At 43.0% G+C, this 27,600-nt stretch overlaps 4 protein-coding genes across 6 annotated transcripts; 2 read left to right on the top strand and 2 right to left on the bottom strand.

Annotated features, from left to right (window-relative positions):
- Window positions 1-183: 183 nt before the first annotated feature.
- Window positions 184-4,099, bottom strand: ccnb1 (cyclin B1). The gene is made up of 9 exons (XM_044053613.1): window positions 4,013-4,099; window positions 3,646-3,780; window positions 2,510-2,611; window positions 2,246-2,434; window positions 2,004-2,162; window positions 1,664-1,900; window positions 1,433-1,573; window positions 831-941; window positions 184-739 (listed from the first exon to the last, which is right to left on the bottom strand). Exons 1-9 carry the CDS (start codon window positions 4,031-4,033, stop codon window positions 638-640), a joined length of 1,197 nt encoding a protein of 398 aa, XP_043909548.1. The 5' UTR covers window positions 4,034-4,099; the 3' UTR covers window positions 184-637.
- A 1,352-nt stretch (window positions 4,100-5,451) lies between these two features.
- On the top strand, window positions 5,452-11,929 carry zfand5b (zinc finger, AN1-type domain 5b). Its single transcript, XM_044053539.1, has 6 exons — window positions 5,452-5,665; window positions 7,873-8,055; window positions 8,152-8,308; window positions 9,216-9,301; window positions 9,498-9,626; window positions 10,617-11,929. Exons 2-6 carry the CDS (start codon window positions 7,899-7,901, stop codon window positions 10,763-10,765), a joined length of 678 nt encoding a protein of 225 aa, XP_043909474.1. The 5' UTR covers window positions 5,452-5,665; window positions 7,873-7,898; the 3' UTR covers window positions 10,766-11,929.
- Window positions 11,930-12,703: 774 nt separating this feature from the next.
- tmc2a (transmembrane channel-like 2a) lies at window positions 12,704-20,127 on the bottom strand. The gene is made up of 20 exons (XM_044013015.1): window positions 20,028-20,127; window positions 19,883-19,921; window positions 19,370-19,808; window positions 18,670-18,822; window positions 18,491-18,581; window positions 17,900-17,981; window positions 17,696-17,802; window positions 17,469-17,567; window positions 17,185-17,327; window positions 16,954-17,101; window positions 16,612-16,800; window positions 16,341-16,520; window positions 15,733-15,891; window positions 15,516-15,644; window positions 15,074-15,141; window positions 14,388-14,627; window positions 14,073-14,198; window positions 13,893-13,971; window positions 13,150-13,270; window positions 12,704-13,038 (listed from the first exon to the last, which is right to left on the bottom strand). Exons 1-20 carry the CDS (start codon window positions 20,053-20,055, stop codon window positions 12,845-12,847), a joined length of 2,814 nt encoding a protein of 937 aa, XP_043868950.1. The 5' UTR covers window positions 20,056-20,127; the 3' UTR covers window positions 12,704-12,844.
- Window positions 17,727-26,824, top strand: LOC122758726 (annexin A1-like). Of its 3 annotated transcripts, XM_044013016.1 has the most exons (13): window positions 17,727-17,878; window positions 20,089-20,166; window positions 22,612-22,705; window positions 23,404-23,509; window positions 23,628-23,722; window positions 24,001-24,114; window positions 24,626-24,716; window positions 24,816-24,952; window positions 25,190-25,283; window positions 25,866-25,961; window positions 26,068-26,126; window positions 26,432-26,554; window positions 26,644-26,824. In XM_044013016.1, the coding sequence occupies exons 1-13, from the start codon at window positions 17,811-17,813 to the stop codon at window positions 26,698-26,700; spliced, it is 1,212 nt and encodes a 403-aa protein (XP_043868951.1). In that variant the 5' UTR covers window positions 17,727-17,810; the 3' UTR covers window positions 26,701-26,824. The 3 variants fall into 3 exon arrangements, with proteins under 3 accessions (XP_043868951.1, XP_043868953.1, XP_043868952.1); XM_044013018.1 differs by lacking the exons at window positions 17,727-17,878; window positions 20,089-20,166 and adding an exon at window positions 22,433-22,501; XM_044013017.1 differs by lacking the exons at window positions 17,727-17,878; window positions 20,089-20,166 and adding an exon at window positions 22,466-22,537.
- The last annotated feature ends 776 nt before the right edge of the window (window positions 26,825-27,600 follow it).

Genomic DNA, 27,600 nt, shown 5'->3' with positions numbered 1-27,600 from the left:
ATTAAAGTGAAGACAGTAAAGTGTAACTGTGAAGATAACACACAGAACACTGCTGCCAACCTCTAATGCAAGTTCCTTACAGTAGAAATCTTTCAGTTCAACAGTTGGGGACTAGATAACCAGTGATACAACTGTGATCTTACAGCGCCCTCTGGTGGGGATCAAAATGCAACAGACAAAAAATCTGGTCAAAACCATTTAATAGATGCTTTACAGGTAAAATCACTTAAAAAGTATTGCTGTACATTTACACTTTAAGAAAATAGCATTAAAAGTAGAAACAGCCCGTTTAGATAAACCTCAAACATGGCCGACATTCTGAAAACACATGTGAACTATAAAACAAACGACTTCTGTGCAGAAACGCTGCGTATCTGCCGCGAGAATCTTCAGTCTGCGAACCATGAGCAGTGTTAGAATCCATGTTTTGAACAGACGAGACAGTGGTGAGGTGGCGTTAGAGGCAGAGACGCAACTGCTGCGCGAGATTAAAACCTGAAGGTTAACGGCCATCATCGGACGGTCAAACATGCAAACCGCCCGTGATGGCGCCGCTCCCTCAGTCACATTAAAATCTTAAGTTACAAACTGTACAAATTAAAGCACACGGTGCCAAAGACGCGACGCTGCCACCGCCTCACTGCAGACGCTTCGCAAAATCCTTCACGACCGAAGACTTGAGATGTGCGATGGTGGCGATCCTCATCTGCTTCGACGTCGAGTATTTGCTCTTGATGGCCTGCGATGGAGCACAGAGACGCTCACGTTAGACATTTAGCAAATTAAATGACACGAGTCAGAAAGACACGGCGAGACTTTGTGAAACTCACGATGTGCTTGGTCAGCCCCTCGTTCACTTTCACAACATTCTTGGCGATGTGTGCCATCACAGGGATCAAACTCTCTGCCGTGTAGTCCATGTAGTGCTGCAGTGTCACATCCTGAGGAGAGGGAACATGTTCAGGATCTGCACTTCATCATCCTGAGACTTATCTTTCAGGCTGAGATCAGGTCTCAATGCAGTCTCTTGGAACCACAACCTCCATTTTGGCAAATGCAAAGACTCGACACTGGGATCTACCAGAACCCAATGCTATGTAAAACAACTTTTATCACAGAAAGAAAGTGGTGGATCTGTCCTGCAACAAAAATTTTACTGGATCACCCAAAAAGCCTAAGATTTTAGTCAAATCAAAGTTTGATAATCCATTAACTGGTTTGAGTGTTTTACCAATTACACAAATTGATGAATGTTCAAGTCCCCAGTTTCTGGGGTCCAAAGAAATTTCAATTATTTTAGTATGAAAAGATCAGTTTTGGGTCATTTCATCCTGATCCAAAATGGTGGACTCCAGAAAAAAGGCTATAGTTTGCTCGACTTTGAAGACTGTTAATGAAAGTTTCATGAAAACCGTTGGGCACAAACACTCACCCATTCTCCAGCATCCAAGATCTTGAGGGTCAGAGCAAAGGCGGCGCAGGCCGTCATGGAAGGAGGGAAGTGGACCATCTCGTAGTCGACCATGGTGAGTTCCAGGAGGTATTTAGCCAGGGTGTGCTGCTCGGCAGTCACCTGATGACAGAGAGCCAGAGAAACATCAGCATCTGGAGACCGCGATACAAAACCCATCAACTGTGTCATGCCTGGATTTTCTGACTGTACCTCATAGATCTTTGAGGCTCTCCTGAGGAACTGCAGGGGAAGAGGGCGGCCGAGCTGGAACTTGAGCGCCCGCAGGATGGTCATCTCCATGTCTCTGATCTGGGCCGTGGTGTACGCCCGGTCCGTCACGTAGGCAAAGTCGGAGATCTCGGGCGGGTACATCTCCTCGTACTTGGAGGCGAGGAACATGGCGGAGACGCCGACCAGCTGCAGCTGCTTCTTGGGGACTGGGTGGTCCTGATGGAGACGGTTCAGCAGTATTATTCAGCAGGTCTGTACCACTGCACTCGCTCAGGTTGGCAGACCTTTACACCTCAAATATAAAAAAGGTGATTCTAACCTGAAGAAAGCGGTCAATGATGGCCACGGTCATATACATGGTCTCCTGCAGCAGACGGAACTTCAAGCTCACTTGCACCAGCCAGTCAATGAGGATGGCTCGCATGTTCCCGGTCACCTCCTTCCCCTGCAGATAACTGGGTCTGACATTCTGATCAACCTGATGGACGACGACAAATCTGGATTAAAACCAACAAGCACATGGGACTAATATTTCATATGAAGGGAAAATTAAGGTCTTGCCTCGAGCTGCCGCAGATACTTGTAGATGTCCTTCACGTACTCGCTGCAGAGCATGGGGTTGTCGTAGTCGTCAGCGTCCACGTCCTTGATGGTGTTGTGGAGCATGACATCTGAAAAGGCCTGGCAGAGGTCGCCGGGTTCACAGCCTGACGTCTCCATTGGAGTGGGAGACTGTGGTTCAGGGAGAACCTGTGATGGGGTCCAACATGAGCTTCAATCACTTACAGAACACATCCAGACATGAAGGTCTGAGCTTAAACTCACCTGAACCTCAGGCTCTGGTTTAACGGGAACAACATTTTCCTGCTGTTTTGGTTCAACCACTTGCTCAACTTTGGTCTTTTTTGTTGGCGCTGCCTTGACAATCTGAAACAAAACCATAGTCAGTGTTTGGAGCTATATCTACACACGTTGATTCAACAATAACCTGTTGAAAGTGTACCAAGCTCTGAGTTCGGTTAGAGTTCCTAAGAAATTATATTAGGAACTAATAGTCTGTGGCATTTCAGAACAGGTCATGTCTACACATGTCAGCATTGTTTTAACAGAATCTTATGAGAACAGAGCTGTAGTGACGGTTTAAACATTGTGTTTGTTATCAAAACAAGATCCAATATAAGCCTTTTGAATGTTGATTTTTGTGTTTTCTTTGCTCTTGTAAAACTGAATAAATGTGGTTCTATTGGGGGGTGAACCTAACCCAAGGGCAGCTTGCATCCATGATGTTGCATTACTGCCATCTACTGGCGGTGGAACACTAACCAGTCTGCCCTCTTCACAACACTGGTGGACCAAAGCAATCATTTACAGAGCAAATGACTAACAACATTAAATTGCATCGTTTTCCATGTCATTGTATTCAAACTCTTGCAACACCACATTTTGTTTTTATATAAGAAATACATTTGAAGTCATAACAATCCATCACTGCATTCATCTACTGAGCAATTCTGGATGTTTGTTTTCATATCTAAATGGAGTTTAACTCCAAACACTCTAAAAACCCATTTCCTGCATGTTATGAATGACAAATAATGCACATTTAACGGCTCATTTATAAACACCAGTTCTAAAGTTTAAAATGTCACAAACCAAAAACATGCAATTAGAGCCTCTGCCAGAATTATTATTTTTAAAATTCATGTGCATTTACTTTTAACTTGAGGATTTAAATACGTTTTATCTTATGATTTTGTTGCATAAAAGCTTTTCTTTGATATACACAAGGAAGTAGCACTTAGCAACAGGGCCTCCTTTAGCAATGAGAGCTAATACATAAGCTAAGATGGCAAGGTTAACAATAGCTGGTTTAATATCATTCAAATAATGATATTTTTTTTTTAAAAACCCACAGGTTATAACAATTACAAGAGGCATATAAATGTTATGTAAAGACTTACCTTTTTCTGGACTTCCTTGTTCACTGCGACGTTACGAGTGTTACGGATCTCACCGAGGGCCGCGCGGGGCTTCGTGGAAGCGGACACCATGCAGGTCTTGCTGGCCATTTCGGCCGGGGCGGAAGCCAAGCGGTTCTATAGAAAGGAAAAATACATTTAAACATCAACTACCGTGGTAAACATAGCAGTACTCTCATATTTAATGCACAACTGTGGGGAATCAGCCGTCACCCACGACGGACGAGGCCATTTCATAGCGAGTATTTCAACGAAAATTAAACACCCGAATAAAGCATGATTAGCTTAAAAACGACTTTAAATGCATACTTAAGAGAATAAAAGAGAGTATACAGGTTTAAAGACTTACTCTGGTAACACGGAGAGCCATTTTAGAGTGTTGTTCGTCTCAGCGGTGGATACTGGAGAATGATGCGTTGTAGGTCAGTTTGTACGGCACCAGTTTAAATCCTCGCTGGCTTCGCGCTGATTGGCTGAGACGAGATCGCTGCCAACGTCTGATTGGCCGAGCGCAGCTGCTTAAAATGCGTTACCGGGACAACCATTGGTCACGTGTCACTCGCTGACTTCCTTTTTCCTGTTTTTGCCTTGCAAGTATGTTTTTAATTTTTAAATCACACTTTAGTTTTTTTTTGTTTTTTTCTTTTGTTTCTATTTTTATTGCGGATTTTATTTTCTTGAATAAGGTTGGTGTTTCATGTGTTGTCATGTAAAATGGCCGCTACTTTGTGTAATAGAGATATATTATAACACTAACCTACAGGATAAAAATGATAATAACACATTAATAGGTCTGGTTTTCAAACAGGGAGGGCGATAAATGACTTAATAAATAAATAAGTTAATTAATTAATTTATTTATTAATAAATACAGAAATACTGAAATAAATAAATGTATACATACAAAAATACGTTTAATACATTTTTTTATCAATCTGTTTTTTAATGGTCGACTTTTATTTATTTCCTCATTCTTTTATTTATTCTTTTATTTCTTCATTCATTCATTTATTCATTTTTGTAATATATGTACATTTATATATACACATATGTCTATATATACATATATGTATACACATATACATATAAAGCTTGTCTGATGTTTTAATTACAGTTGTCCAAATTATTATTTACTATAATATATTTAATATATATATATATATATATAAATATATTTAAAACTGTATATATATATATATATATATATATATATATACATATATATATACATATACTGTATATACACAAAAAGAAAATATACTATATATACATACAAATATAAAGAGAGTTGTCATTTGCTGTAGCAGCTCTGTCGCGCTTCTGGAATTACTCAATTGATCGATTATTAATCGATTACTAAATTGATCATCAACTATTTTGATAATCGTTTCAACGGTTTCATTTTCATTATCAAAATAAGATTTCTGATTGTTTCAGCTTCTTAAATATGAATATTTTCTTAGTCTCTTTGTGTCGTATTACAAAGAAATCATTTTGGTTTGTGGACAAAAACTTACTTAATCAACATCATTATTATTATTGTTATTATATATTTACTTTTTGTGATTTCATATATTGTATTTGTATTTTTATTATTATTATTGTTCTTTATTGTGTCTTAATCTTGTTTAATCTTCATTGGATTAAGTCTTTTAAGTTTTTTTTCCCCAAACACATCATAGGAAACTTTCGTCTATACTAAATTCCCTGTCCTTCACTCCAGTCCGGTAGGTGGCGATCGAGTAGTGTTGCTGATTAACCCAACAAATAATGAAGAAGAAGAAGAAGAAGAAGACGAGGACTAAGCAGCAGCAGCAGCAGGATCTTTGAGAGGAGCGTCAGTGAAAACAGAGCCCTGACTGGAAAGAAAGACACCGACCGACCAACCAACACCTAGACGGCCCTAGTTATAGTTCAACTCCAACCTTAACTAACCTGTTAACTTCGTCAGTCCAGAAGTCTTCAAGCTGTTAAGAAAGAGTTTCCCTCACACAACAAAAAGGCAAGTTTACCCCATAAAGTCGATTAATTAGGCACAAGTTGTTGTTGTTGTTGTTGTTGTTGTTGTTGTTAGGGATGAGTTTCATGGAAGTTTAGCTGTTAGCTCTTAACCTTTCACGTTCATTTGACATTTGTTTACTAAACTCGCCAGTGTTTAAAAGAAAAGGGTCACTTTTACCTAACACGTGTCGCTCAAAACGTAATTATCCATCTGTAAAACTCGTTTTAACAGCACGAGTTTTAATTTTACGGTTGTGTTCCGTGTTGAACGTGGCTCACATTCGGGCTTTAACACGATTATTTTACATGAATGCACGTTTGATTCACTCGTTTATTTCCTGTTGTAAAAGGTCATATGTACGTGATATTTTTGTGTAAATTAATGTCAACATATATCGGTTTGTGCGTGTGCGGTGGGAAGAAGAAGATAATCGAGTGGAGACAAAGCACACAGTCAACAACACAGCAGTTTTTCGGGATGTTGCTACCACCTAGCACGCTAGCTAGCTTAACAACACGCGTAAATTCGCCGAAACAACGAACAAAACAAAATAAAAGTTTTCACTATTTAGTAATGAGAGTGTTTTTATAATGTCATTATACAGCTATAATGTCAATTCGTGTTCATAAAATGCGTTTATGGATGGGATGGATGACGCTAGCAGCAGTAGCTGTTAGCCTGCTAGCATGACTCAGTGGATTTGTGGAAGTGACACGACTGTGGCCCGGTGTTTGTCGAGCTAAAACAGATGACTGCAGCAAGTATCTCGGTGTGTGTGTGGTGTTGCCTTCTATTTCGATTCTATTTTTAAATTAATTCACACTCCCGTTTTGGACTCACAGTGCGGCAAAGTGAAACATTTAACACAGAAAAACATCTCGGTGAATGAAATGATGACTATCACCGAAAAGTTAAGAAAACACAGTTGATTTAAAAATATAGATGTAAAAACGCCTGTGTGTAACTGGCATTCTCAAATTTATTAGACATTTAAAATACTCTATTAAGTAATGTACATAGTAAGAGAGAACCCATACACCACCAAATATAAATACACTGTGAACCATTAACTGGTACAAATCTGTGTGGGGTGCAATATGGCATATAAATAGTTTTTTAGACCATATCCTGAGAGTTTTGTGGATGTAAAACTGCACACAGGTTGTTTCTCTGGACTGAAACTAAAAAGTTTTTCCTGTAACATCCATGCTTTTCCCCAAACCTCTACATTTTTTGCTTAACATCTGCACACAGGTTGTTTCTTATGACAAGTAGTGATGGTGACAATACACTGTAGATACATTGTAAAATAAAATATAATCTACTGTTTATGATCTTATTACATGATCTTAAAATACACGTATTATTACCTTTCATTTCAGATGATGCCTGCTTTATTTCTTTAAATGAAGGATATGTGTTACAAGCAAGTCATCAAATTAAAGAAGTCTTAAATTTGATTAGATTATCAATTCAACAGCCTGTAAAACCAGGGAAAGTCATCACAGATACCTACAGCCCACCGACTATACTCTAATGCCCAGTCAGACGTGTCAGATGAGGATACAAATGTTTTGGTGTGGTGACATCATCTGTGACTGCAGGACTCTCTCTCCAGGTCGTCTAAAAATAGAAGTACTCACAGCAGCGCTGTTCTGAGGAAACACGTGCATGTGTGGTGTGGAGATGAGTGTCAGATTGCTCTGATGGAGGAAAACTGTCACATAGGGCTCTATATGCAGTCATACACACACATGACTGTGGAACCAGAACTTTGCTGTGTTCACTTCCTGGTTATCAGTCCACTGCGTTTTACCAGTGACCGATAACAGACTCTCGTCCCTCAAGTGATATGCCGAAACGCAGCTGTCATGATGGGCTTATTATAGGACCGGGCAATATATGGATATTATATCTATATATGGGGACACGAGACAAGATATGGTGTTGGATCTTGGATAACGTCATATCACGATAAAGTATCTGTGATGACATTTCTGGGTTTTACAGGCTGCTGCGCTGATAATCACCAAATATTACACCTTAAATGTGATATATATTGATTAAAACATTAATACATGGAATTGACTAAGTTATATTTAAAACGTCACTTAACACTAGATATCCTTCAGTTAACATCGAAAAGCCAAAGAAGTCTACTCCCGTTGTTACTTGACATTATATCATGTATGTGTTTGTGTCTCCAGGTCCTCACGAGGCAGCAAACAACATCATGGCTCAGGAGACCAATCAGAGCCCAGTTCCTATGCTCTGTGCCACCGGCTGTGGTTTCTATGGCAACCCCAGGACTAACGGCATGTGCTCCGTGTGCCACAAGGAGCACCTGTCGAGACAGAACAATGGAGGAGTGGGTTCTCTGAGTGCTATGGGTAAGATCTGCTGTGTCAGCCCTTCCTCTGCAGCTGCACCACGTTTGTTCTGGCCCCTCAGTGTCTGACCCCGGTGTTGAAATGTCCTTCCCACAGGCAGCAGCAACAGCAGCAGTGGTTCCTCGGCCGAGGCGTCTGCCATCCAGAGGCTGGAGGCCACTTTAAATAACGCTGCAGCGGCTGCAGTCGCCGCCGCAGAAGCCTCAGCTGAAGCCGCTGCTGAGGCCGAGGCTGCTGCCACAGAAGCGCTCAGGTGAGTCACTGATACGCGACCGTAAAGTTACACTAAAACGCTATAAATAGCACCTGCTTCTGTTTGGCCTCCTGGGTGTTTTTTCGTAGACGGCAATGATGTCATAGTCTCTTCTCATCTTCAACGTCTTTGTCGTCTTCTGTGTTTGGAGATTGTTTGCTTCTTTTTGCTTCATGAGAACTCCTTTTCTTTCCTTTCACTTTGTCACCCAGCTTTCTGTGATTGCACGTGTTTTAATGTGGATGTGTCAAACTGCACATGAGCACATTCAGCTGTTAAATTTGAGGAAATTGGTCCTGGAAATTCCATGAAAAGTCCTCGAGTTTGAGGTCAACCGATGTGTGGGAACCCTGAATACAAAATGTATTTGCTCGCAATGTTTGTTATATTAGTGATAATAAGATGTTTGTTTTTATTTACCTAATTTTAGATGTGTCTGTCTTTGAATGCACTTCTACTTTAAATTCTGTGAAATGTCATCATAAATATCTTTTTAGCACTTTTTCTCGGCCCCTGCTTGACCAGACTAGATGCTCATTGGCCCTGCTTTGTTTAAAAGAAAAGTTTGCACACAGCACTCGTTGAAACGCTGCTGTGTTTACGGAAAACATTTAAAAAAACAAAGAAGAAAGAAAAGACTGTTTCCGTCTGGGTAAGGCCAGAGGGAGTGTTTGTGTGTATACAGCAGCAGAGCAGGGGTGGGTGGAGACGAGAAGTGTTTATTCTGTAGAAACTGTACAATTCACCTCTGGAACTTTTCGCTTCTTTGTGCTTCCAGTCCAACTGCTCGCTCTCCTGCATCAGTCCATGGAGAAAATGAGTGTTTTTAGCTTGTAGAGGACACAGATGCTGCTTAACTAAAAATGGGATTTAACCGTCTTTAACTGCTTGTGTTTCTCTTTGACAGTGGGGTTTCCACGGCTCTGACTGAGATGAGTCTCGCTTGTGAGGACAAAGGAGCATCAGCGAGTAAACTGGATCTCACAGAGCCAGGTGGGCACCAAACATGGGCCACTTTTCACTCAATTACTTTCATAGATTAAAGTTATTCAAGTGTTTGACAGTTTGTTTCTTTATGTCAGTATTACCTTCTGGGTTTTAAATTAGAATTTAACACAGTTCTTACATTTTCTCTTGTTTCTTTTGTGCAAAGTCCTTTGTTCAAGGTTTTTTTTGTGTGTGTCCTCAGTTGTGAGTCAGCCCACGGTCTCTGTGTCACTTCCCTCCACTGCTGGCAGTGAAGATTCCAAATCCCCTGAGCCCCAAAAACCCAAGAAGAACCGCTGCTTTATGTGCCGCAAGAAGGTTGGCCTCACAGGTGAGGAACACAGTTACGGGAACAAAGAGTTACTTAAAGAAAGGACTGTTAGTTCTAGAAAATACTATGAATAAAAAATGACAATTGTGAAAAGTCCGAGCAAATGTTTATTTTATTAGGCCGACACCCTTTGTAAATGATAACGTTCTAATTTACTATCAACGATCACCAGTGGTTTACTTACTTTTGTTGTTCAAATCAAATCAGACATATCCGAGCTGATTGTTTCACTGGTTGTTTTTGTTGGCAGTACTTTATGAAACTAAGCAAACAACTATAGAGTAGAGACATGCACATGCCCAGTAAACCTGAATGGTCCTGTTATGTATGTTTTTAGGTGTTTCAGCAAGGGCGCAGATGGTTTTTGATACAAAACTCACGCGCTCATGTGGATACAGATCAACATTGGTGTCATTTTTGTCTAAAAATGCCACTGCAACATGATTTAAACCACTTAACAAAAGATGCATCCCATAAGATCTACGTTTTCCTACGTCAACAATTTCTTAAGAACATGTTCACGTCTTTATCTCACTGTTATACAGACTTTTGTGTCTAGAAACTGAAGTTTGTAAACCACTCACTCTCCCACACCAAAGTCCATAGAGAAAATCAGTGGTTTTAACTTCACACACTGGAGTTGTTGATCCACTGCTGCCTCCATCACTAAGTTCATATGCATTATGACCTCAGTGACACAAAGTGACCACACAAGGCTGCAGAGGACCAGCCGCTCCGGTGTCCTCGTGAGCTAAAATCACAGATTTTCTCTATGGACTTTGGTGTGGGAGAGGGTGATTTTTTTTTCAAGTGACAGAGTTCATCTTCCTGTGGGAAAAGTTTGTCTTAATGACAAGAAAATGTCGTGAATATATTCTTTAAGATATCGTAGACTTAACAGAAGGCTCACTTTTTTTGCCAGAGCCTCGTTTTCTCTGCCTTCGTTGTTGAATGACAATTTATCTTCCTCTGCTGTGTTCTGCGCTCCAGGTTTCGATTGCCGATGTGGGAACATTTTCTGTGGAATCCACCGTTACTCCGATAAGCACAACTGTCCCTACGACTACAAAGCCGAAGCTGCCGCCAAGATCCGCAAAGAGAACCCTGTGGTCGTCGCCGACAAGATCCAGAGAATATGAAGAAAACGCTGCCACTCTGCAGTTTGACTTTGAATTTCCGGGAGCAATCGCATCTAACAACAACAGAGGAAAAACAAAAAAAAAAGATAAAGACTTGAGCCCAACTTTCTTTGTAAAGGATCTGTTTGTTTTTTTCTTTTTTGGGGGTTTGTTACACGTTCAGGACATTTTTCCCCGGTGCATGAAAACTCACATATTTTCAGCTTTGTTCTCGCCTGTGTGTGAGTTTATGTGAAGTGTGAGCACATGATATGATGTGTGTGAGAGGGAGGCTGTCGGTCATGTGACCTCTGACCCCAGACTCTGACTGTTACTGCTGTTGGCTGGGGGGGGGGACATCTCAGCTGTGCTTGCTCTCTGCTGGCTTGAGTAGCAAAATGGATATTTGTCTTTTTTCCCTCTTGTTTCCTCCTCTTCACCTTGACCTCCGTGTCTCCGTGAGGTCGAACTGTGAAATGCCGCTGACGTGGTCAGACTCTGCGTGTGCTGGTTCGTTCTTAAAGTGAAACGCTTCTCTGTGCTGCTGGGATCTCGTCCACTCTGGCTTTTAAACAAACAAAAAAAGACAGACTTGTTGTTTCCTCGCCGGCTCCTCCTCCCTCCCTCCCTCCCTTTGTTTGTGTGTCTGTGTGTGCACTCGCAGCGCTAGTTGCCGCAGTTAGTTTTGGAACGCTGTGACCTCGCCCCCGTGTCCAGGATCAGGAGAACGGACACTGAAACCACGTGACCCCACACGTGTCGCCTGACTGTGACGCCATAGGTCTTTTTTTTTTTCTTTCCGTTATTTTCTAGATCAGTGATTTGTTGTTGTTTTGATAAGTAGCCTTACACCTGTGATTTTTGCCTTCTTTGCTTTTTACTTCACTTCTGTTTTTAATGTGAGCGACACATTCACAACACGGGGAGTGTTGCACTGCTGCATACAGGTGTGTGTGTGTGTGTGTGTCATACAGAGGCTGCAGTGAATAGTGAGACCTGTGGATGTTGGTTTATTAATGATTTGTGATGTTTTTTCCCCCTCTGGCTGCTTAACACGTCTTTTCTGTTTTTTACCCTTTAGTTATGCAAGTTTGTACAAACCTTTATTTATATACTGCAGTGTGCATAATCTTCCATTAATACAAAAATAAATTGTATGATGTAAATAAATTCTGTTCAAACGTAGGAGACCGAGACTCTTCATTTGAGCGGTCGAGTCTCAAATGGACTTTTGTGAAAAGGAATCATTGAGGTTTTTCCAAGTGTTGTGCAGCTTTTCCAACAGGAAACAAGTTTGTGGGAGCTGCTGGTGTTCCACTGCCTCGTGTGGTAAGTTTTTGTCACTGCTGCTTTGTGATGTGACGTTAAAATCACTGATTTTCTCTATGGACTTTGGTGCAGGGGAATTATTGTCGGGATTGCAGTGAGCCCTTCCAACACATCTTTTGATATTTGGACCACAGGATTAACCTGGTCATTAAACTCTGAACCTCCATCATCCAGACGTTTTGTTGCTTAGTAACGGTAGAATGTGGTTGTTCAGTACTGAAATAGTGTTCTCTGCCGACAGCAGCCAAGCGAACAGCTGTCCCGACTACGTGCCTACTTGTGCCAATCACGGCTACTGCTGTTTCCCTCTCCATGCAGCGCCAATTAACTTTACTGGACAAGCAATGGTATGTTCAAAGACGGTTGCACAACACTTCACTGAGTGAAGAAACAAACATTGAAAGAACGGCATTGCTATTGATAAAGAAATCCCCGGAGGGGTGAGAACTAGGAGTGTTTGCAAACATAACTCTAGCAACATCAGTCAATCCTGTAGACCTTATTTTGCGCATGCAAACCGGTCCACAGAATTCATATGAAAAATGTAATTAACCATTTTGTGAAGTTGCTGCAACAGATGATCAGACGACAACCTTTTAAAGTCAAAAAGTGTTTATTCCAGCTTTGAGAATGAAGATATTTCTGAGTCACAGTATTGAGTGAGAGGCTGGAGCCCGTCATGATTTCATGTTTGCTAGCAGGAGCAGAAATGAATGTTTTCAGGGATGAATGCAGGCTCTAGGGAAGTGTATTATTTTTTTTCTCAGACCGTTATCTTGGAGGGACCCCTCTACCGCGGCCTCGCCCCGGTCCTGCACCCGGTCCCTGCCCTCTCGGACCTGGAGGCCGACTCACTGGTCTTTGAGCGCCGGGGTTGGGTGAAGCCAGAGCCACATCTTTCTGCAGGTTCACGCCTTTACCAGGTTTCGTCTTCACTGGCTTTGTTTCTGGCTCTGGTGTTTTTTCTGTCCAGACAGAGAAAGTGATTAATCAGTCACATCAGTATGTTTGAAGTTGTTTAACATTATACTGAATTGACAGCATTAAAGTTGAGTTTAAATAGGAGTTTAAGTCACCAGGCTCTGGTGGAGGAGCGGGCGGGGCCAGGGACTGGTTTGGCATCAGGTCCTCCAGGTCCTTCATGACCTGATTGGTGCTATCCATGTTGTTCCTCCGATTCTTCTCTTCATCCCTCGCCTGGACACACACACACAAACACAGAGAGAGTGAGGCACATGGACACAGACAGGTGGTGGACAGGACAGGAAAATGAAATGCCATTTTTACACGTTTCCCTAGTTTTTTGCCCAGTTTTGTGCCAATTTCTGTCCATTTTCACCACCAATGAATACCTCAAAAATCCATATTTTCATAAATTCCGTTGTTAGGCCGTTTTTTCACCAACGTTCCTAGTAACTTTTACTGTATTACCAGGAACTTCTACACCCGTGGAAAAGAACTCAAGCATGTACCATTCGGGTATCAACTCGCTGACTCAAAGTCCCGCTGAACCTTCACCTCGGCACCAAAGCACTTGGACCTCGTCATCCATCCACTTGTCGTAGGTCCTTCTCTTTTGCTCCATACTTTTAAATGAGCAAATAAATAAGCTCTTCTTTCTTCCTCCTTTTAAAGGTATCGTTAAAAGGTGGGGAACCTTTAATCTGTTCTTCAGCACATAGCCCCGCCAAAGTTCCTGGTAATCTGAAAAGTCCCTAGTGATGAGTAGGTCCTTCCTTTAACTGTTTATCTGGGTAATTTTGGAGGGAAATATTCGAGTGCTCTATTAAACTTTCATTTATCTCTTTTCTCTACGTACCATCTGCATCTTCTTCTTCAGCTCCAAGTTAGAGTTCTTATAGGCCTCAGACACAGAGTTCAGATAGTAAATGGCCAGTCTGAACAGAGAGAGAGAAAGAGATCAGAGGAAGTTGTATTCTATAGTCTGATTTCATGTTCCAGCAGCAGGAGTAGGGCTTTTAACCGAGTCTCCACTCACACCATAAGTAAAACTGCTGGTATGATGAGACCCGGGTTGGCAGCGTAGCTGAACAGCGTCCCCATGAAGGCCGGCAGGTCCAGGTCGATTGTCTCCATGATGACATCAAACATCTTCACCTTCCCACTGCGGACGCCAAGATGATCAATGTGAGAAAGCACAGGCTAGACGATCCAGTCAAGACACAGGACCACAAACAACTTGCTGTTAAATCAAACTATTTCACAGTGGAGATTCCAGGGATTTGGGATCTCACAGAAAATTGTGTGATTTAAAATGACTGGGCTTACCTTGTACCTTTTTAAGGCTTTTTACCTGAAGGGTCCGCAGTCAAAGGAAGGCGGCAGTGTCATGATGGTGTAGACAACCGGTAACAGGCTGAGGAAGAGGATGAGGAGCAGCAGACCCATGTAGAAGTTGTTGGACTTGGAGGCCTTGAAGACTCTCTCGTGGGGGACGTTGGTTGCCATGACAGCCCAGCACTGGTAGTACATGGAGCTGAGGAGGCGGAGCACGTTGATGCCGACCAGCCCAGGAGCATAAAACGCACCCATCCTATGAACATGGATCCAGCTCTCAGGTAACAAATCCATTCAAGTAAATGTTTTCCTTTTGAAAAAGTGAGAATTCAGTGTTTTTGAAGACTCATGTAGTGTTTTTTAGCCACAAGGAGGTGCTAAACTAGATTATACTAATCCATACTCGGGACCCAGGCTGTCACCGTGATGCCCCATATATCGTAACTATATCGTAAGCTCCTGGGGTTTAAGATTGAAGGTCATTTGAGTTGACTGATGGGGGTCCTGAGGACTCCTGGGGACACAAAGGGCCCCTAGGGCCCCAAGAGCATCTTTTACGCAACCTGGGTTGACTATGAGGGGTCTCAAGGTCTTCTAGAGGGAACAAAGGGCCCCTAGGGGTCCCCTGGGGCTCAAGTTTAAAGAGCATCTTCACTGATCACACTGGGGACTACAGTGTACAGTATGTGTGCGTGTTTGTACCAGATCATCCCTTGGTTGAAGACTAATCCCAGTACATTTCCACTGATGTCGAACTCTCCATATGAGGGCTTTAAGTTAAAGAGAGAAAGAAACAATTATTACTGTGAAAATGATAGTTCTGGATTTTCTGGATTTTTCTGGAAGTGTGGTTGTATAAGGTTTTGGCACATTGTCAGCTCTGACTGTAAAAGTAGAACTGTTCCAAAGGAGCTGCTGGTCTACTGCTGCCTCATGTGGTAAGAATGTTTTAGGCGGGTCTTTTGTTAACTGAGTAAAATCAGTTTTTCTGGTGTCCCCGCCGGCAGCCATGATTTATTGACCTCACACTTGTCAGCTTCCAGCTATGTCTGAGTGCACTGACACTGACCTGTGGTCTGTGCTTGTATAGTGCACACACTGCTGTCTGTAAACAGTGCAACACAACCTTACACCATAAACTTACAAATCCAGCCTCCAGGTCCCAGCACCAGCAGTAGTTCAGGAAGCGTACAATGACAGCTCTGGCGAAGTCACCAATCAGGATGGTCAGGTAGGTCACCTGGATGTCTGACACCGTCAGCTTCACAAACTCCTGCGATTTAAGCACAGCACAGAGTCCAGTTGTGAATTCATTTAAATACTTTGAGGAAGAGGAAACAAATTTTCATTAAATTCTTTACAATGCCAACAGCAGTTTCCCAGCAGGGTCCTCTGATGACATCAGAAGGGTCCATGGGCGGTGGGGTGGACTCGGAGTCATTGAGCAGGCGTGTGTAGTTGGCGTAGTACTCCTTCATGGCCCAGATAGATGCATTCTGAATGGCCTGCTCTTCTTCCAGCTGAGAATCACAAAAGAAGGTTTGGGTTCAGCAGAAAGGAGGAATTTACTCAAGGTTTCATCAGTTATCTGACATCGGGTCGCAGGGATAGCAGCTACATGTCATTTAGCAGACTTACAATAAGTGCATTTCAACATTTGGGTACAAACAAGAGCCAGAAGTAAGTAAGAGCTTCAAGTAAGTCAAACTATAAAGTGCTAGTCATAACTGCGATGTACAGGTAAGTGCTTTTTTTTTTTTTGTTTTGACGACGTCGTTGTCGAGGTAAAAAGAGATGTAGATGTAGAGAGATATAATCTCTGTATCTATTCCTTGGTCTGCCTCAAGGTCTCCTGCCAGTTGGACATACAGTATCAGGAACACCTCCCTAGGGAGGTGCCCTGGTGCACCCCGAACCACCTCAACTGGCTCCTTTTCAAGCAAAGGAACAGCAGTTCTATACTACATACCTTGGTGTTGACTTCATCAAACAGGGCAAACAGGAAAGTGTAGAGGTTTCCCAGGAAGAGGGCAAAGATGCGTCCCAGTTGCCATTTGAGTGCAATCCGAGGATGGTAGTCCTCCAGCTCAGCGATGGTCTCAAACAGAGGAGGACACACGAGACCCAGCAGAGACATGATGAGCTCCAACTGAACCAAAACAGGACACATTTCTAACGCGATCGTTCAGTTTATTGGACGTGTGGTTGCACAGCAGTCAGTCGCAGAAGAACATTGTTACCTCATTCTTCTCATACCAGCTGAGGTCGTCCCTTGAAGCAAAATCCTGAGACCTCTTCACCACAAAGTAGATGAGGTACCCGCTGCCACCGAGGCTGCAGGTGATCAGGAAGTTAGCCAGGACTCTGAGGAACCTGCGCAGGTGAATGTTCTCATCCTTCTGGTTCTCTTGCTCATCCACGATGGACTCCTGTTCTTGACAGTAGTAGAAAATATAGTGGATTTGTGCTAATTTCCCATTTACAAGCCAGAAGTGGGAATTGGGACACCCACTGTCAGCAGTAGTTCTACTTTTTTTGATGCCATTCCCAGTTTCCACTGTAAACTTCTTGTTTTGGGTTACCTTGAAGCTGGTGGTGATGGAGGCGAATTTGTTGTCAGCAGTCTCCGAGTTGCCAATGAGGTAATCCCAGCTGGTGAACATCTTCCAGGCAAACGTGAACTCTCCTTCTCCTCCATCTCCACCGCCAACATCAGCGTTCTTGGCCATCCTGGGAAATTAACATATATAATTGTAGAAACGAATGTGCTCAAAGGTAAACAAAGCGACGGCTACAGATGTGTCTGAGCTCACGTGCGGATCACGACCATCAGGCTATAGCCAAACGTGCCGATCCCGACCATGAGGTAGGACAGAGGCAGCCTGAACTTCAGCACACCAATGGTCCTCTGGTTGTTGTAGTATCCGTAGAACAGGACAGAGTATTTGCAGTAGCCCTGTGAGGAGGAGGACAAGTGGAGCCAATAAGAGGCCAGGAAAAGAAAGAAAAGGTCAAATACAAAGAAAAGCAGAGAAAGCAAAGTTATGGAGCCCCAACCTAGAGTCAGGGTGGGGAAATTACAAAACTATTCACTCACGTTGAAGTCCATGAGGACAGAATAGTCCTGAGCAGTGGGCTGCTCTGCTCTGGGGACAGTTTTCCTGGGAATGGACCCGTAGGGAAGTCCCATGAGAACCTGCAAAAACGATCAAAGAAGAAAAAAGGTTCTATACAACTTAAGTTTGCAAGAGCATGTTCTGATTTCCTCATGTTCCTTTTTAATTGGACATAGATACTGATATTTATAAAATCATGTTTGTTCACCTCAGGAATGACCACCAGTCCAAACGTGAACCCGAAGAGGACGAGGTTCATGCCATACATCCAGCGCAGGAAGATAAAGTAAGACGCCACAGACGACCCAAAGTGACCTGAGGACATGGAGGAGGAGAGTCAGTCTCCACATTTGTCCACAAGGTGTCACTGTTCACCCAGGAACCATGTCGGGTAAAACAAAACACAACTCACTCTCCACTTCTTTGATCTTCCTCTCCCAGGGGATACAGGCTGTTCTGAAATTCTCAAAATCCCTTTGAAACTTGATCCATTTCTGTGATTTAAAAAAAAACAACAAAAAAGCAGGCAGGTTTAATCATTTTGAAGCACACAATGAACTCCAGTTGCCTGTAGTTTAGTATTTTAACACAGGGTTTTTGAAAATACATGAAGTTATGATTATGATGCATTTACTACTTAATCTCACTGTTAAAAAAACTTAAAAAAAACCTTTTCAGACCTGAAAGTGAAGTTTGTAAACCACTCACTCTCCCACACCAAAGTCCACTGAGAAAATCAGTGATTTTAGCTCATGGGTGACACAGGAGTTGCTGGTCTACTGCTGCCTCCTGTGGTCACTTTGTGTCACTGAGGTAAATCTAAACCAGGGATTTCAAACTCAGTATTCATTTAAATAACATATTTGAACTTCCTGATGGAGGCAGCAGTGGATCAACAACTCCTGTGTGCTGTGATGTAAAATCGTTGATTTTCTCTATGGACGTTAGCATGAGAGAGTGTGACATTTACAAAGCAACAAGGACTTTGAATTTTGAGCCTCACCTTTGTCATCATCACTTTGTAAGCGTACCACTTCCTGCCTTTTCCTTTGCCCAACGCACCTTCGAATTTATCCACAAATTGTTGCGCCTCCCTGAGAAGAGACAGAGTCACATGAGACACACAAACGTTCTCCTGGTAAAAAATACAGTACAACGCTGAGATGAAAACCCTCAGATTACCTCAACTGTACGAGCCTCCGCTTCATCCTCCACGGCTTATTCCTGATGGTGCCGATCAGCTTCTTCTTTTCCTCCACCTCCTCCATCAGCCGGGCCATCTCGCCCTCTGACATGGAGTCCTCCTCATCAGAGTCTGAGCTGGAATCTGATGAACTGGAGGAGGGAGAAACAGATGGAGGGGGTCAGTCAACGCAAACCCGAGGAATTCTGTAAGTCAAGAAGCCATGCCTATATTTGAAGGGACAGAACAGAAGACTCTACACAGATGAAATCTACACCAGCTCAAGTCTATGGTGTCTTTAGGACATGTTCACGTCTTTATCTCACTGTTACACAGAGGTTTGTAAACCACTCACTCTCCCACACCAAACCTCATAGAGAAAATCAGTCATTTTAGCCCATGGGGGACACAGGAGCTGCTGGTTTACTGCTGCCTCGTGTGGTCGGTTTGTGTCACTGAGGTAAAACATAATGAAGTTTTTCAAACACTGAAGTCACAAAATAACACATTTAAAGTGACTGATGGAAGCAGCAGTGAATCAACAGCTCCTGTGTGCTGTGATGTTAAATCGATGATTTTCTCCATGGGGTTTGGTGCAGGGAGAGTGAGTGGTTTATGAAGCAACAATTACTTCTGTTTTGAGTCAAATAAAATCTGTCTACTGGTGAGACAAAGTGTCAAGCATAAGATGGGTCCTACCTGTCCCCCTTCTTTTTCTTCTTCTTCTTCTTGTCCTTGTCGTCGTCCGCGTCTTTCCCCTTGCCGTCCCCCTTCTTCCCCTTCTTGTCCTCCTCCTTCTTCCCTCCTTTCTTCCCTCCTCCCTTCTTCTTCCCCTTCCCGTCGTCGCTGTCCTCCTTGTCACTGCCCTGAGCTTTGCCTCCTCTCCTCTTGTTGGCGGCTCCTCCGCGTTGTTTCCTCTTGGGAGCTTCGTCCTCGCTCTCATCCTCATCATCACCACCACCTCCACGTTTCTTCGCAGGCTTCTTCTTGTTTGCACCTCTGCGTCCACGCGAAGGAGCTTCATCTTCTTCATCGTCCTCCTCCTCCTCACTGGCTGGCTTTTTGCCCCGCCCCCTTCCCTTTGCACCTCCCCTTCCACCTGCCTGCCTTCTGTTTGTTCTCCTCTGGGTGGCGCCGTCTAAAAAAAGCACGGAAAAACACTGTATTTGCTAAGGAGTTTTCCGATTATTCGACTTACTAAAATCCACTCACCGTCGCTGTCACTCAACTCTCCGTCCATTTCTATCCCGACTGTAAACAAATCAACAAAAACTTATCCTCAGATTTCTTCTCTACATGTGGGATTGACCAGAATATGAAATATAAGAACACAGAAATAATTTTTGCTTCCACTCACCGTCTTCCAGATCAACTTTTCTCGGCATGATGGGAAATGAAAGTGTGTCTGTGCTCCACAGGTGCTTTGCTGTGTGCCGTTTGTCTGCTCCTGCTCCTCCTCCTCCTCTGCCTCCTCTCCTCGCCAGAGCCCAACTCAGGTATCTGCCAGGGCTGTCACCATGACGACAGCAGCATGTGACCTCCTCCTGACAGCTGGTGTTCGTCTATATATTTGAATTTACACCAATAAAAAAAGTGCGTCTTTGTTGCTTTGCAAACTCTGCACCAAACCCCATCAAGAAAATCAACGTTTTTACATCACAGCACACATGAGTTGTTGATCCACTTCTGCCTCCGCTAAAAACTTCAAATGTCTTATTTTGTGACTTCTGTGTTTAAAATCTTTTGTCTAGATTCACCTCAGTGGCACAAAGTGACCACACGAGGCAGCAGTGGACCAGCAGCTCCTGTGTCACCCACGAGGTAAAATCACTGATTTTCTCTATGGGGTTTGGTGTGGGAGAGTGAGCAGTTTACAAACTTCAGTTTCTGCTCTGAAAAAGTTGTTTGAACAGTGAAATAAATTAGTAAATGCATCACAGACTTAAAGCAGGAGTAGATTTTGATTGATCAGAGTTATTAGCGTTAGCCGCCATGAGCCACAGTGTGAGGTCTCTGTGTTTGGATGCTTTGTTTTTCCTAAACGACCTAATGTATACTTTATGTCAAGCGCTTGGAAACACTCTCACCGGTGCTGTCACCGGAGACGACACACACACACACACACACACACACACTGAAGATTTAATGAAGGTTTAAGTTACTGCATGTGCCGAGCAGTAAATATGCTGAGGTGACCTTGAAGCTGCGTTATTGTTATTGTTTGTTTGGTTACAGTAAAGAATCTGTAGGTTAATCTCTTTATTAGGCCGTGAGGACACATTATCAGGCGAAACGCATCCTTTTAAAGGACAATCTTAAGGGTTTTTTGAGGGTTTAAGATTTAGGTTTTAGTTACATTTAGGCATGTCACTAAGGGGTTTTAGGGGTTTAAGTGTTTTTGGGTTAAGATTTGGTTTAATTGTTAAGGGTAGGCAAGGGAAGGGTAAGGGAATGCATTATGTCTATGTGTCTATGAGGTTCCTCACTATGAATGAAGCACAAACATGGCTGGCTGGTCCTCACATGTTGAAAGGGTTTTTGGGGGGTTAAGTCCTGGTTGAAGGGTTATGGTTAGGCGCTTAAGGGTTAAGGTAAGGTAAGGGGCCAAGGCGTGTGTGTGTGTGTGTGACACCTTGTTAAATAATGGACGAGAGCAGAGCTCATTTTTCAAATGCAAAATGATTCTATTACACGGTCGTCAGTTCCCACAGGTGAGACGCGGCTCATGTCCACACAGACGTGATCATGTGACACGTGTGTGTGTGTGTGTGTGTGTTCGCATTCCTTGTCACCTTATGTGGTTCGGCTCTGGTGATTTTTGGCAGGAGGGAGTTCTTGTTGCTTCTTTGTTCTGAGGCGATGTGACGTCGCCTCAGAACAAACAAGACGACTGCTGCATCCCTCAAAACAACAAAATAATACATATTTAAAACGTGACAATAGCCCGCAACACAAAGTACAGTGAAGAAAGGAACCAAGCTCCTTTTTCCCAAAAAGAAAACCACAGAAACTGGCGTGTAACAGGTTACGCAGCACAATAACAATAATATTATTACTACAACACAGTGATTCTGCGATAATCCTTATCCTCATAAGACGATCATATTACATGACATCATGATTTCTAACCACACTGTAAGAGTTAAGCCCCATTAAGCCAGTGAGATAGGAATGGGTGATAAAAATATCATAGCACAATTTTTTATAATTTCCAGGTGTAAAAATATAGTCAGGCCACACGGTGACATAGTGGGTAGTGATGTTGCGTTGCAGCAAAAAGACCCAGGTTCACAACCATGGCACTCTGCGTGTGTGTGTGTGTGTGTGTTCTCCAGTTTCCCTGAACTGGCAAAGTTCCCTTTCTGGCTTTGGAACTGACGCTTGTGACACCAAAGCAGACACGTTAGCTGTGGCTTTACCCTGTACAACCACACTCCAGGCAGGAAGACCCTTAGTTGGACCGGGTCATGAACCCGGGTCTTTTTGTTCCTGCCTCGACACATTAGTCCCGTAACTATGTGCAGTGATCCTGGTTGGATGATAAATGTTACCTAGGAGAGCAAATGGTAGAAAGCACAAACTTAGTTTCCTGGTCCCCCCCAAAAACCCTGTCTGACACTACAGTAGAACACTTGTTTCATGTCATGAATAACCAGTTATTTACCTAAAGGGTGAAGTCTGTTCACCAATATCTGTGCAACAAAAGACTGAACAGAGTCACAGAACCAGTCAGAGAGGTCCGTGCCTGCAGCAGGAATGTGGCCTGTGATTGGCTCGTGGTCTGCAGGTGAAGTTAAAGCAGCAGCAAAGTGTTGGGTGGAGACAACACAGGTTTGTTCTGTCTCACAGCAGCAGCAGCGTGAGGACGTGAGGTGTTTTACATACTAAACAAATGAGGAGAAACCTGTGTGACTCACTTTAAACCTGGTTTCCTTCAACAGTGCAGTCCCGCAGACAGCAGAGATGTCCATGTTCAAGAGGTTCTTCAAAGGCATCATCCGCGACAGAGACGACGAGGACGACGACAGAGACACTGTGAGTGTTTACACCACTGAATAGTCTGAGAACAACTGTAACTACTCATGTTCACCTTCTTAAACGTGAATATTTTCCGTCTTCTTTGCTCCATATAATGAAAAAAATAGCAAATAGTTTTGGTTTGAGGACAAAAACGAGGTCATTTCCAGGTTTGAGAAACAAACTGATCGACATTGCAGGATTATTTTGGCCTAAATTTACAGCTTCAGAGTTGTTGTGATGGTTAATTTTGTATGGAGATCGTGGCGGGTGCTGTCTCCACTGCCCCCTACTGTCTGAGAGCGGAAAAGCAGCCTTTGAGAAAACTGTCGGAGGAAGTGAGGAAGAGCAAATGTTGAAATCAAACGCACATGGTCAGGAGAGGGAGAAGAGTTCACTGTGCACTTTAATTTGTCACAGACCAAGCCTTTATACTGCCCCCTGGTGCTTTTAACAAGTATGGAAACAGCCGTGGTGTACATTAAAGGGAGATAGGGCACTGTCTCCACTGCCCCCTACTGTCTGTTAGTAGAAAAACCAGCCTCACAAGATCAGGGCCGCCGACCTGGAGTCCTCAGACTCAGGAGGTCTTGCTAAGTCCCAGGTCTCCAGGTCCCGGCTTCAAGATCAAGACAGTGATGGTGTCATTTTAGACGTTCATCGTGGCAGAGGCCGCCGTGTTTGACCCTGAACCCTGTCTGTGTTTGTGTTTTCAGGCCCAAAAGCATAAACCGAAGCCGTATCACGGAACCGTCGTCCCGTACCCAAACTTCAGCGCCAGCCACGACGCTTCGGTTCTCAACAGCGCCATCGAGAGTAAAGGTACAGTACGTGTGTTTTTAGAAGAGAAGATGATCACGTGGTTGTTTGCGGCCGTGTAACATTCTCAAAAGAAACACAAACAATAACGTGACGTGGAGTTTGTGCGTCTCTCACACAGGAGTGGACGAGGACGTGATCATCGCAGTCCTGGTGAGGAGAACCAACGAGCAGCGGCAGAAGATCAAAGCTGTCTATGAAGCGTCCGCAGGGACCGTGAGTTACAGAGGATTTTTCTCTTATTATTCACATGCCGTGTGTTTGAATTATTATCTCATGTGGTTTTGAATGTAAACAAGTACAACAGGCTCTCAGTGATGTTGACTTAACAACTAACGAGGGAAATTCAGTGAACTGTGGTGCTGTAATGAACACCAGTGGGTCTCAGAGAGAAGACATTTAAAACCATGTTCACTCCTCACATCGTTGTCCTTTATTCTCTGTCGCAGTTTTATTGAGCGCTTTGAAATCCACTGATCCCTCGTGTGTTTCAGAGACTGGTCCGGGATCTAGAGTCAGCTCTGCGGTCAGACCTGGAGGACATCACTCTGGCTCTGCTCATGACGCCGGCTCAGTTCGATGCTTACCTGATCAGGAAAGCCACCAAGGTAAATCTGTGTTTTTAAAACAAGGTCAAATAAATAAAAATCTAAGGCTCAAAACTCCTCCCTCGACCTCGTTTGGTCCATAAAATATGTCCAACAATGGTCCAGCAACAGACTGACTGCCATATAATGAGCTGTTCTTTAAACCCAGCAACAGACTGGCTGCCAAATAATGAGCCATTCTATACATTCACCAACAGACTGCCAAATAATGAGCTAATCTTTAAATCAGCCAACAGACTAACTGCCAAATAATGAGCTGTTGTTTAAATCCAGCATCAGACTGACTGCCAAACCATGCATGTCAGGGTGTGCAGTGACTGCGATGGCCCATAAGTGGCAGTAGACCGATTGGCCACTACCGTGATTGGCGCGGTAACCCATGTACAGATGGGGGCGGAGCCTGCTATGTGGCTACTTTTTAAAAAAAAAACTATAATTCCTGCTGTCACGGGTCCTAATGTACCTAATAAAGTGGCTACCTAACTTTTGTGAACATGCTCTGTTACAACAGCGTCTGGGGACAGATGAGGACGTCCTGGTGGAGGTTCTGGCGTCCAGGACAAACCAAGAGATCCGAGACCTTAAGAGAGCCTTCAAAGAAGGTTCGGCTCAGTTTTAGCTTCTATGTTTGTTTGTGTACATCAAACCTCGTTCTGTGATATCATGACAGAGAATTGTTGTCGCTGTTGTTTTTTATTTAGAGTATGACACAGATCTGGAAAGTGTCATCAGGGACGAGACTAAAGGCGACTTCACTGAGGCTCTTCTGGCCATGCTGAGGGCAGACAAGGACGAGATCACTCACGTCAACATGGCTCAGGCCAAAAAGGACGCAGAGGTAAAAATCACACAGTAGATATGTTAGAAAACACTGGCTGAGAACATGCGACTGAAATCTATAACTGTAAAATAAAGAGTGAAAACCTGACGAGATGATCAACTAACAACCTGCAAACTATTTATTTCATGAATGTAAGGTCTTTAATTTGATGTTAATTGGCTAAAATCTTCTTATTTGGTCGCAGATTTGTTTCCTCTCCTCATTTAACACATTGTCACTGTTTTCCAACCGTAGACTCTGTTCGAGGCGGGCGAACATCCGCAAGGAATCAACGTGTCCACGTTCATCGACATCCTGACCAAGCGCAGCGGGCCGCAGCTCTCCAAGAGTGAGTGTTGACACGTCTGAGCGCTGCAGCTGTTTGTGCTTTGACTCACCTCAGACTGAAACTGTCACGAGGAGGAGGGGGAGGAGGGGGAGGAGGAGACGACACTCACAAGAGGACAAACGGGTGGAACCACACTGGTCCACGGCACGGGTGGAACACACCCAACACACTCTCCTTCTCCCTCATCTACATAAAATGAACAGTTTTACCCTGGAGAAGTTCATTAATCATACTGTTCACATGACTTTAGTTTGTTTACGCCGTCATAACAGAAGGGTTCACTGTGCACTTTAAATCATCACATGTCGAGCAAGAACCTGAGCGACTGCATATAGCTGACCCTGATACTGCCCCCTGGTGCTTTTAACAAGTATAGAAACAGCCAGAATGGACATGAAAGCAGAACTATACAATATTTTTACCCAATTTAACTTTAGCCTCAGAGTCATTGTGATGGTAACTAAGTAGGTCTCACTAAGCCCCGGGTCTCCTTTAAGATCTAGACAGTGACGGCGTTATTTTACACTCTTCCTTGATGAGCGTGGCTGTTAACTTATTCGTTTTTGTTTGTTTACGTCGTAGCATTCCAGATGTACGCATCCGCCAGTGACGTCAGTTTACCTAAAGCCCTGGGCATGGAGCTTAGGGGAGACATCGAAGACTGTCTGATCGACATCGGTAAGGCCCGACATCGTCACATTTACGCCTGATCTACACCCTGATATGATCTGAGCATATGTCGACTGTAACGGCTGCTGTCTTTGATCATCTCTGTGATGTTTAGTGAAATGTGCCTGGAACAAATCGGCTTTCTTCGCTGAGAAGCTCCACAAGGCCATGAAGGTGCGTATGAATGTCTTCACATGCACACATCCATGGCTGCAAATATCAATTGTTTTCATCATCATTTATCTGTTGGTTATTTTCTCGATTTAAAAACATTAAATAGAGAGCTATCCACCAACAGACTGGCTGCCAAATAATGAGCAAATCTTTATATAGACCAACCGACTGACTGCCAAATAATGAGCTGTTCATTATATCCAGCATCAGACTGACTGCCAAATAATGAGCTATTCTATACATACACCAACAGCCTGACTGTCGAATAATGAGCCAATCTTTGAATCCACCAATTGTTGTCTCAGGGCTACGGCACATGTGAGGACACACTGATCCGGGTGCTGGTCAGTCGCTCTGAGGTCGATCTGAAGAAGATCGTAGAGGAATACAGGGCCATGTATGATATAAGCCTACAGGAAGATATACTGGTAAGACGACATATCTCATCATGTATTTCCTGGTTCTGTTTTATTGTATACCTTAAAATAAAGACTACGTCCTTGTCTCGGATTCACAGCATGACACTAAGGGACATTATCAGAAGGTCCTGCTTGGACTGTGTGGACCCCACTGAACATCTGCCATCACTGCCGCTGTGCTGGAAATCAAGAGTCCACAGAAACCTGGAGACTGCCATCTTTCTAAATAATATGACAGGATGTGAAAATGTTGTCTTTTTAAGTATTAATAAAACAAAAGCAAAGAGCAAAAAAAAAATTCTGAGTAACTTGTGACAACAACTGTGTAAGAATTAGTGATATCTAATGGTGAGCAGATTGCAAGGAGGACAATTTCTGAGTGCCTTTGGGACTTCATGCATTTATATAGCTTTATATCGCTTAAAATATTGTAATTGTACATTTTTAGTGGTTTAATGTCAATCTATATACATACATACACACACACACACATATATACATATATATATATACATATACATATATATATATATATATATATATATATATATATATATATATATATATATATATACATATACATATACATAAACATAAACATACAGTACTGTGCAAAAGTGTCAGGCACCACCAGCTCTGTTGTTTTTTCTGTCTTTCTGATCATTGGAATTTGGAATGAAGTGAGCTGTCAATGAGTTGAACTCATGCTACATGTGTATGCTATGCTCAAGCATGTCTTGAATAAACCTGGCGTAATAGACGTTTTTTACGGCAGATATTTATTTACATGAAATAGTAGAACAAACACAGGATTTACCAGTAACATTAATGAAGGTTTCACTCCAGTATTAACAGAGCTGTGTTATTGTTCAAGTGTAAGGGTAGATCACGCTAAATACTTGACACCAGCAGAGGATTTTTTTTTCTTAATTTCTTTCTATTTATGTTTTTTTTTTTAACTGCATACATATTTTCCGGATGTGTTCCAGTAAAGTGAAATAGAATTAATGAAATAGAAATAATCTATAGTCGTTATAGCATTGCTAAAACAACTA

The sequence above is a fragment of the Solea senegalensis genome, linkage group LG21, assembly GCF_019176455.1.
Source record: "Solea senegalensis isolate Sse05_10M linkage group LG21, IFAPA_SoseM_1, whole genome shotgun sequence".
Classification (NCBI taxonomy): domain Eukaryota; kingdom Metazoa; phylum Chordata; class Actinopteri; order Pleuronectiformes; family Soleidae; genus Solea; species Solea senegalensis.
This window is presented reverse-complemented; position numbering and strand designations above follow the sequence as displayed.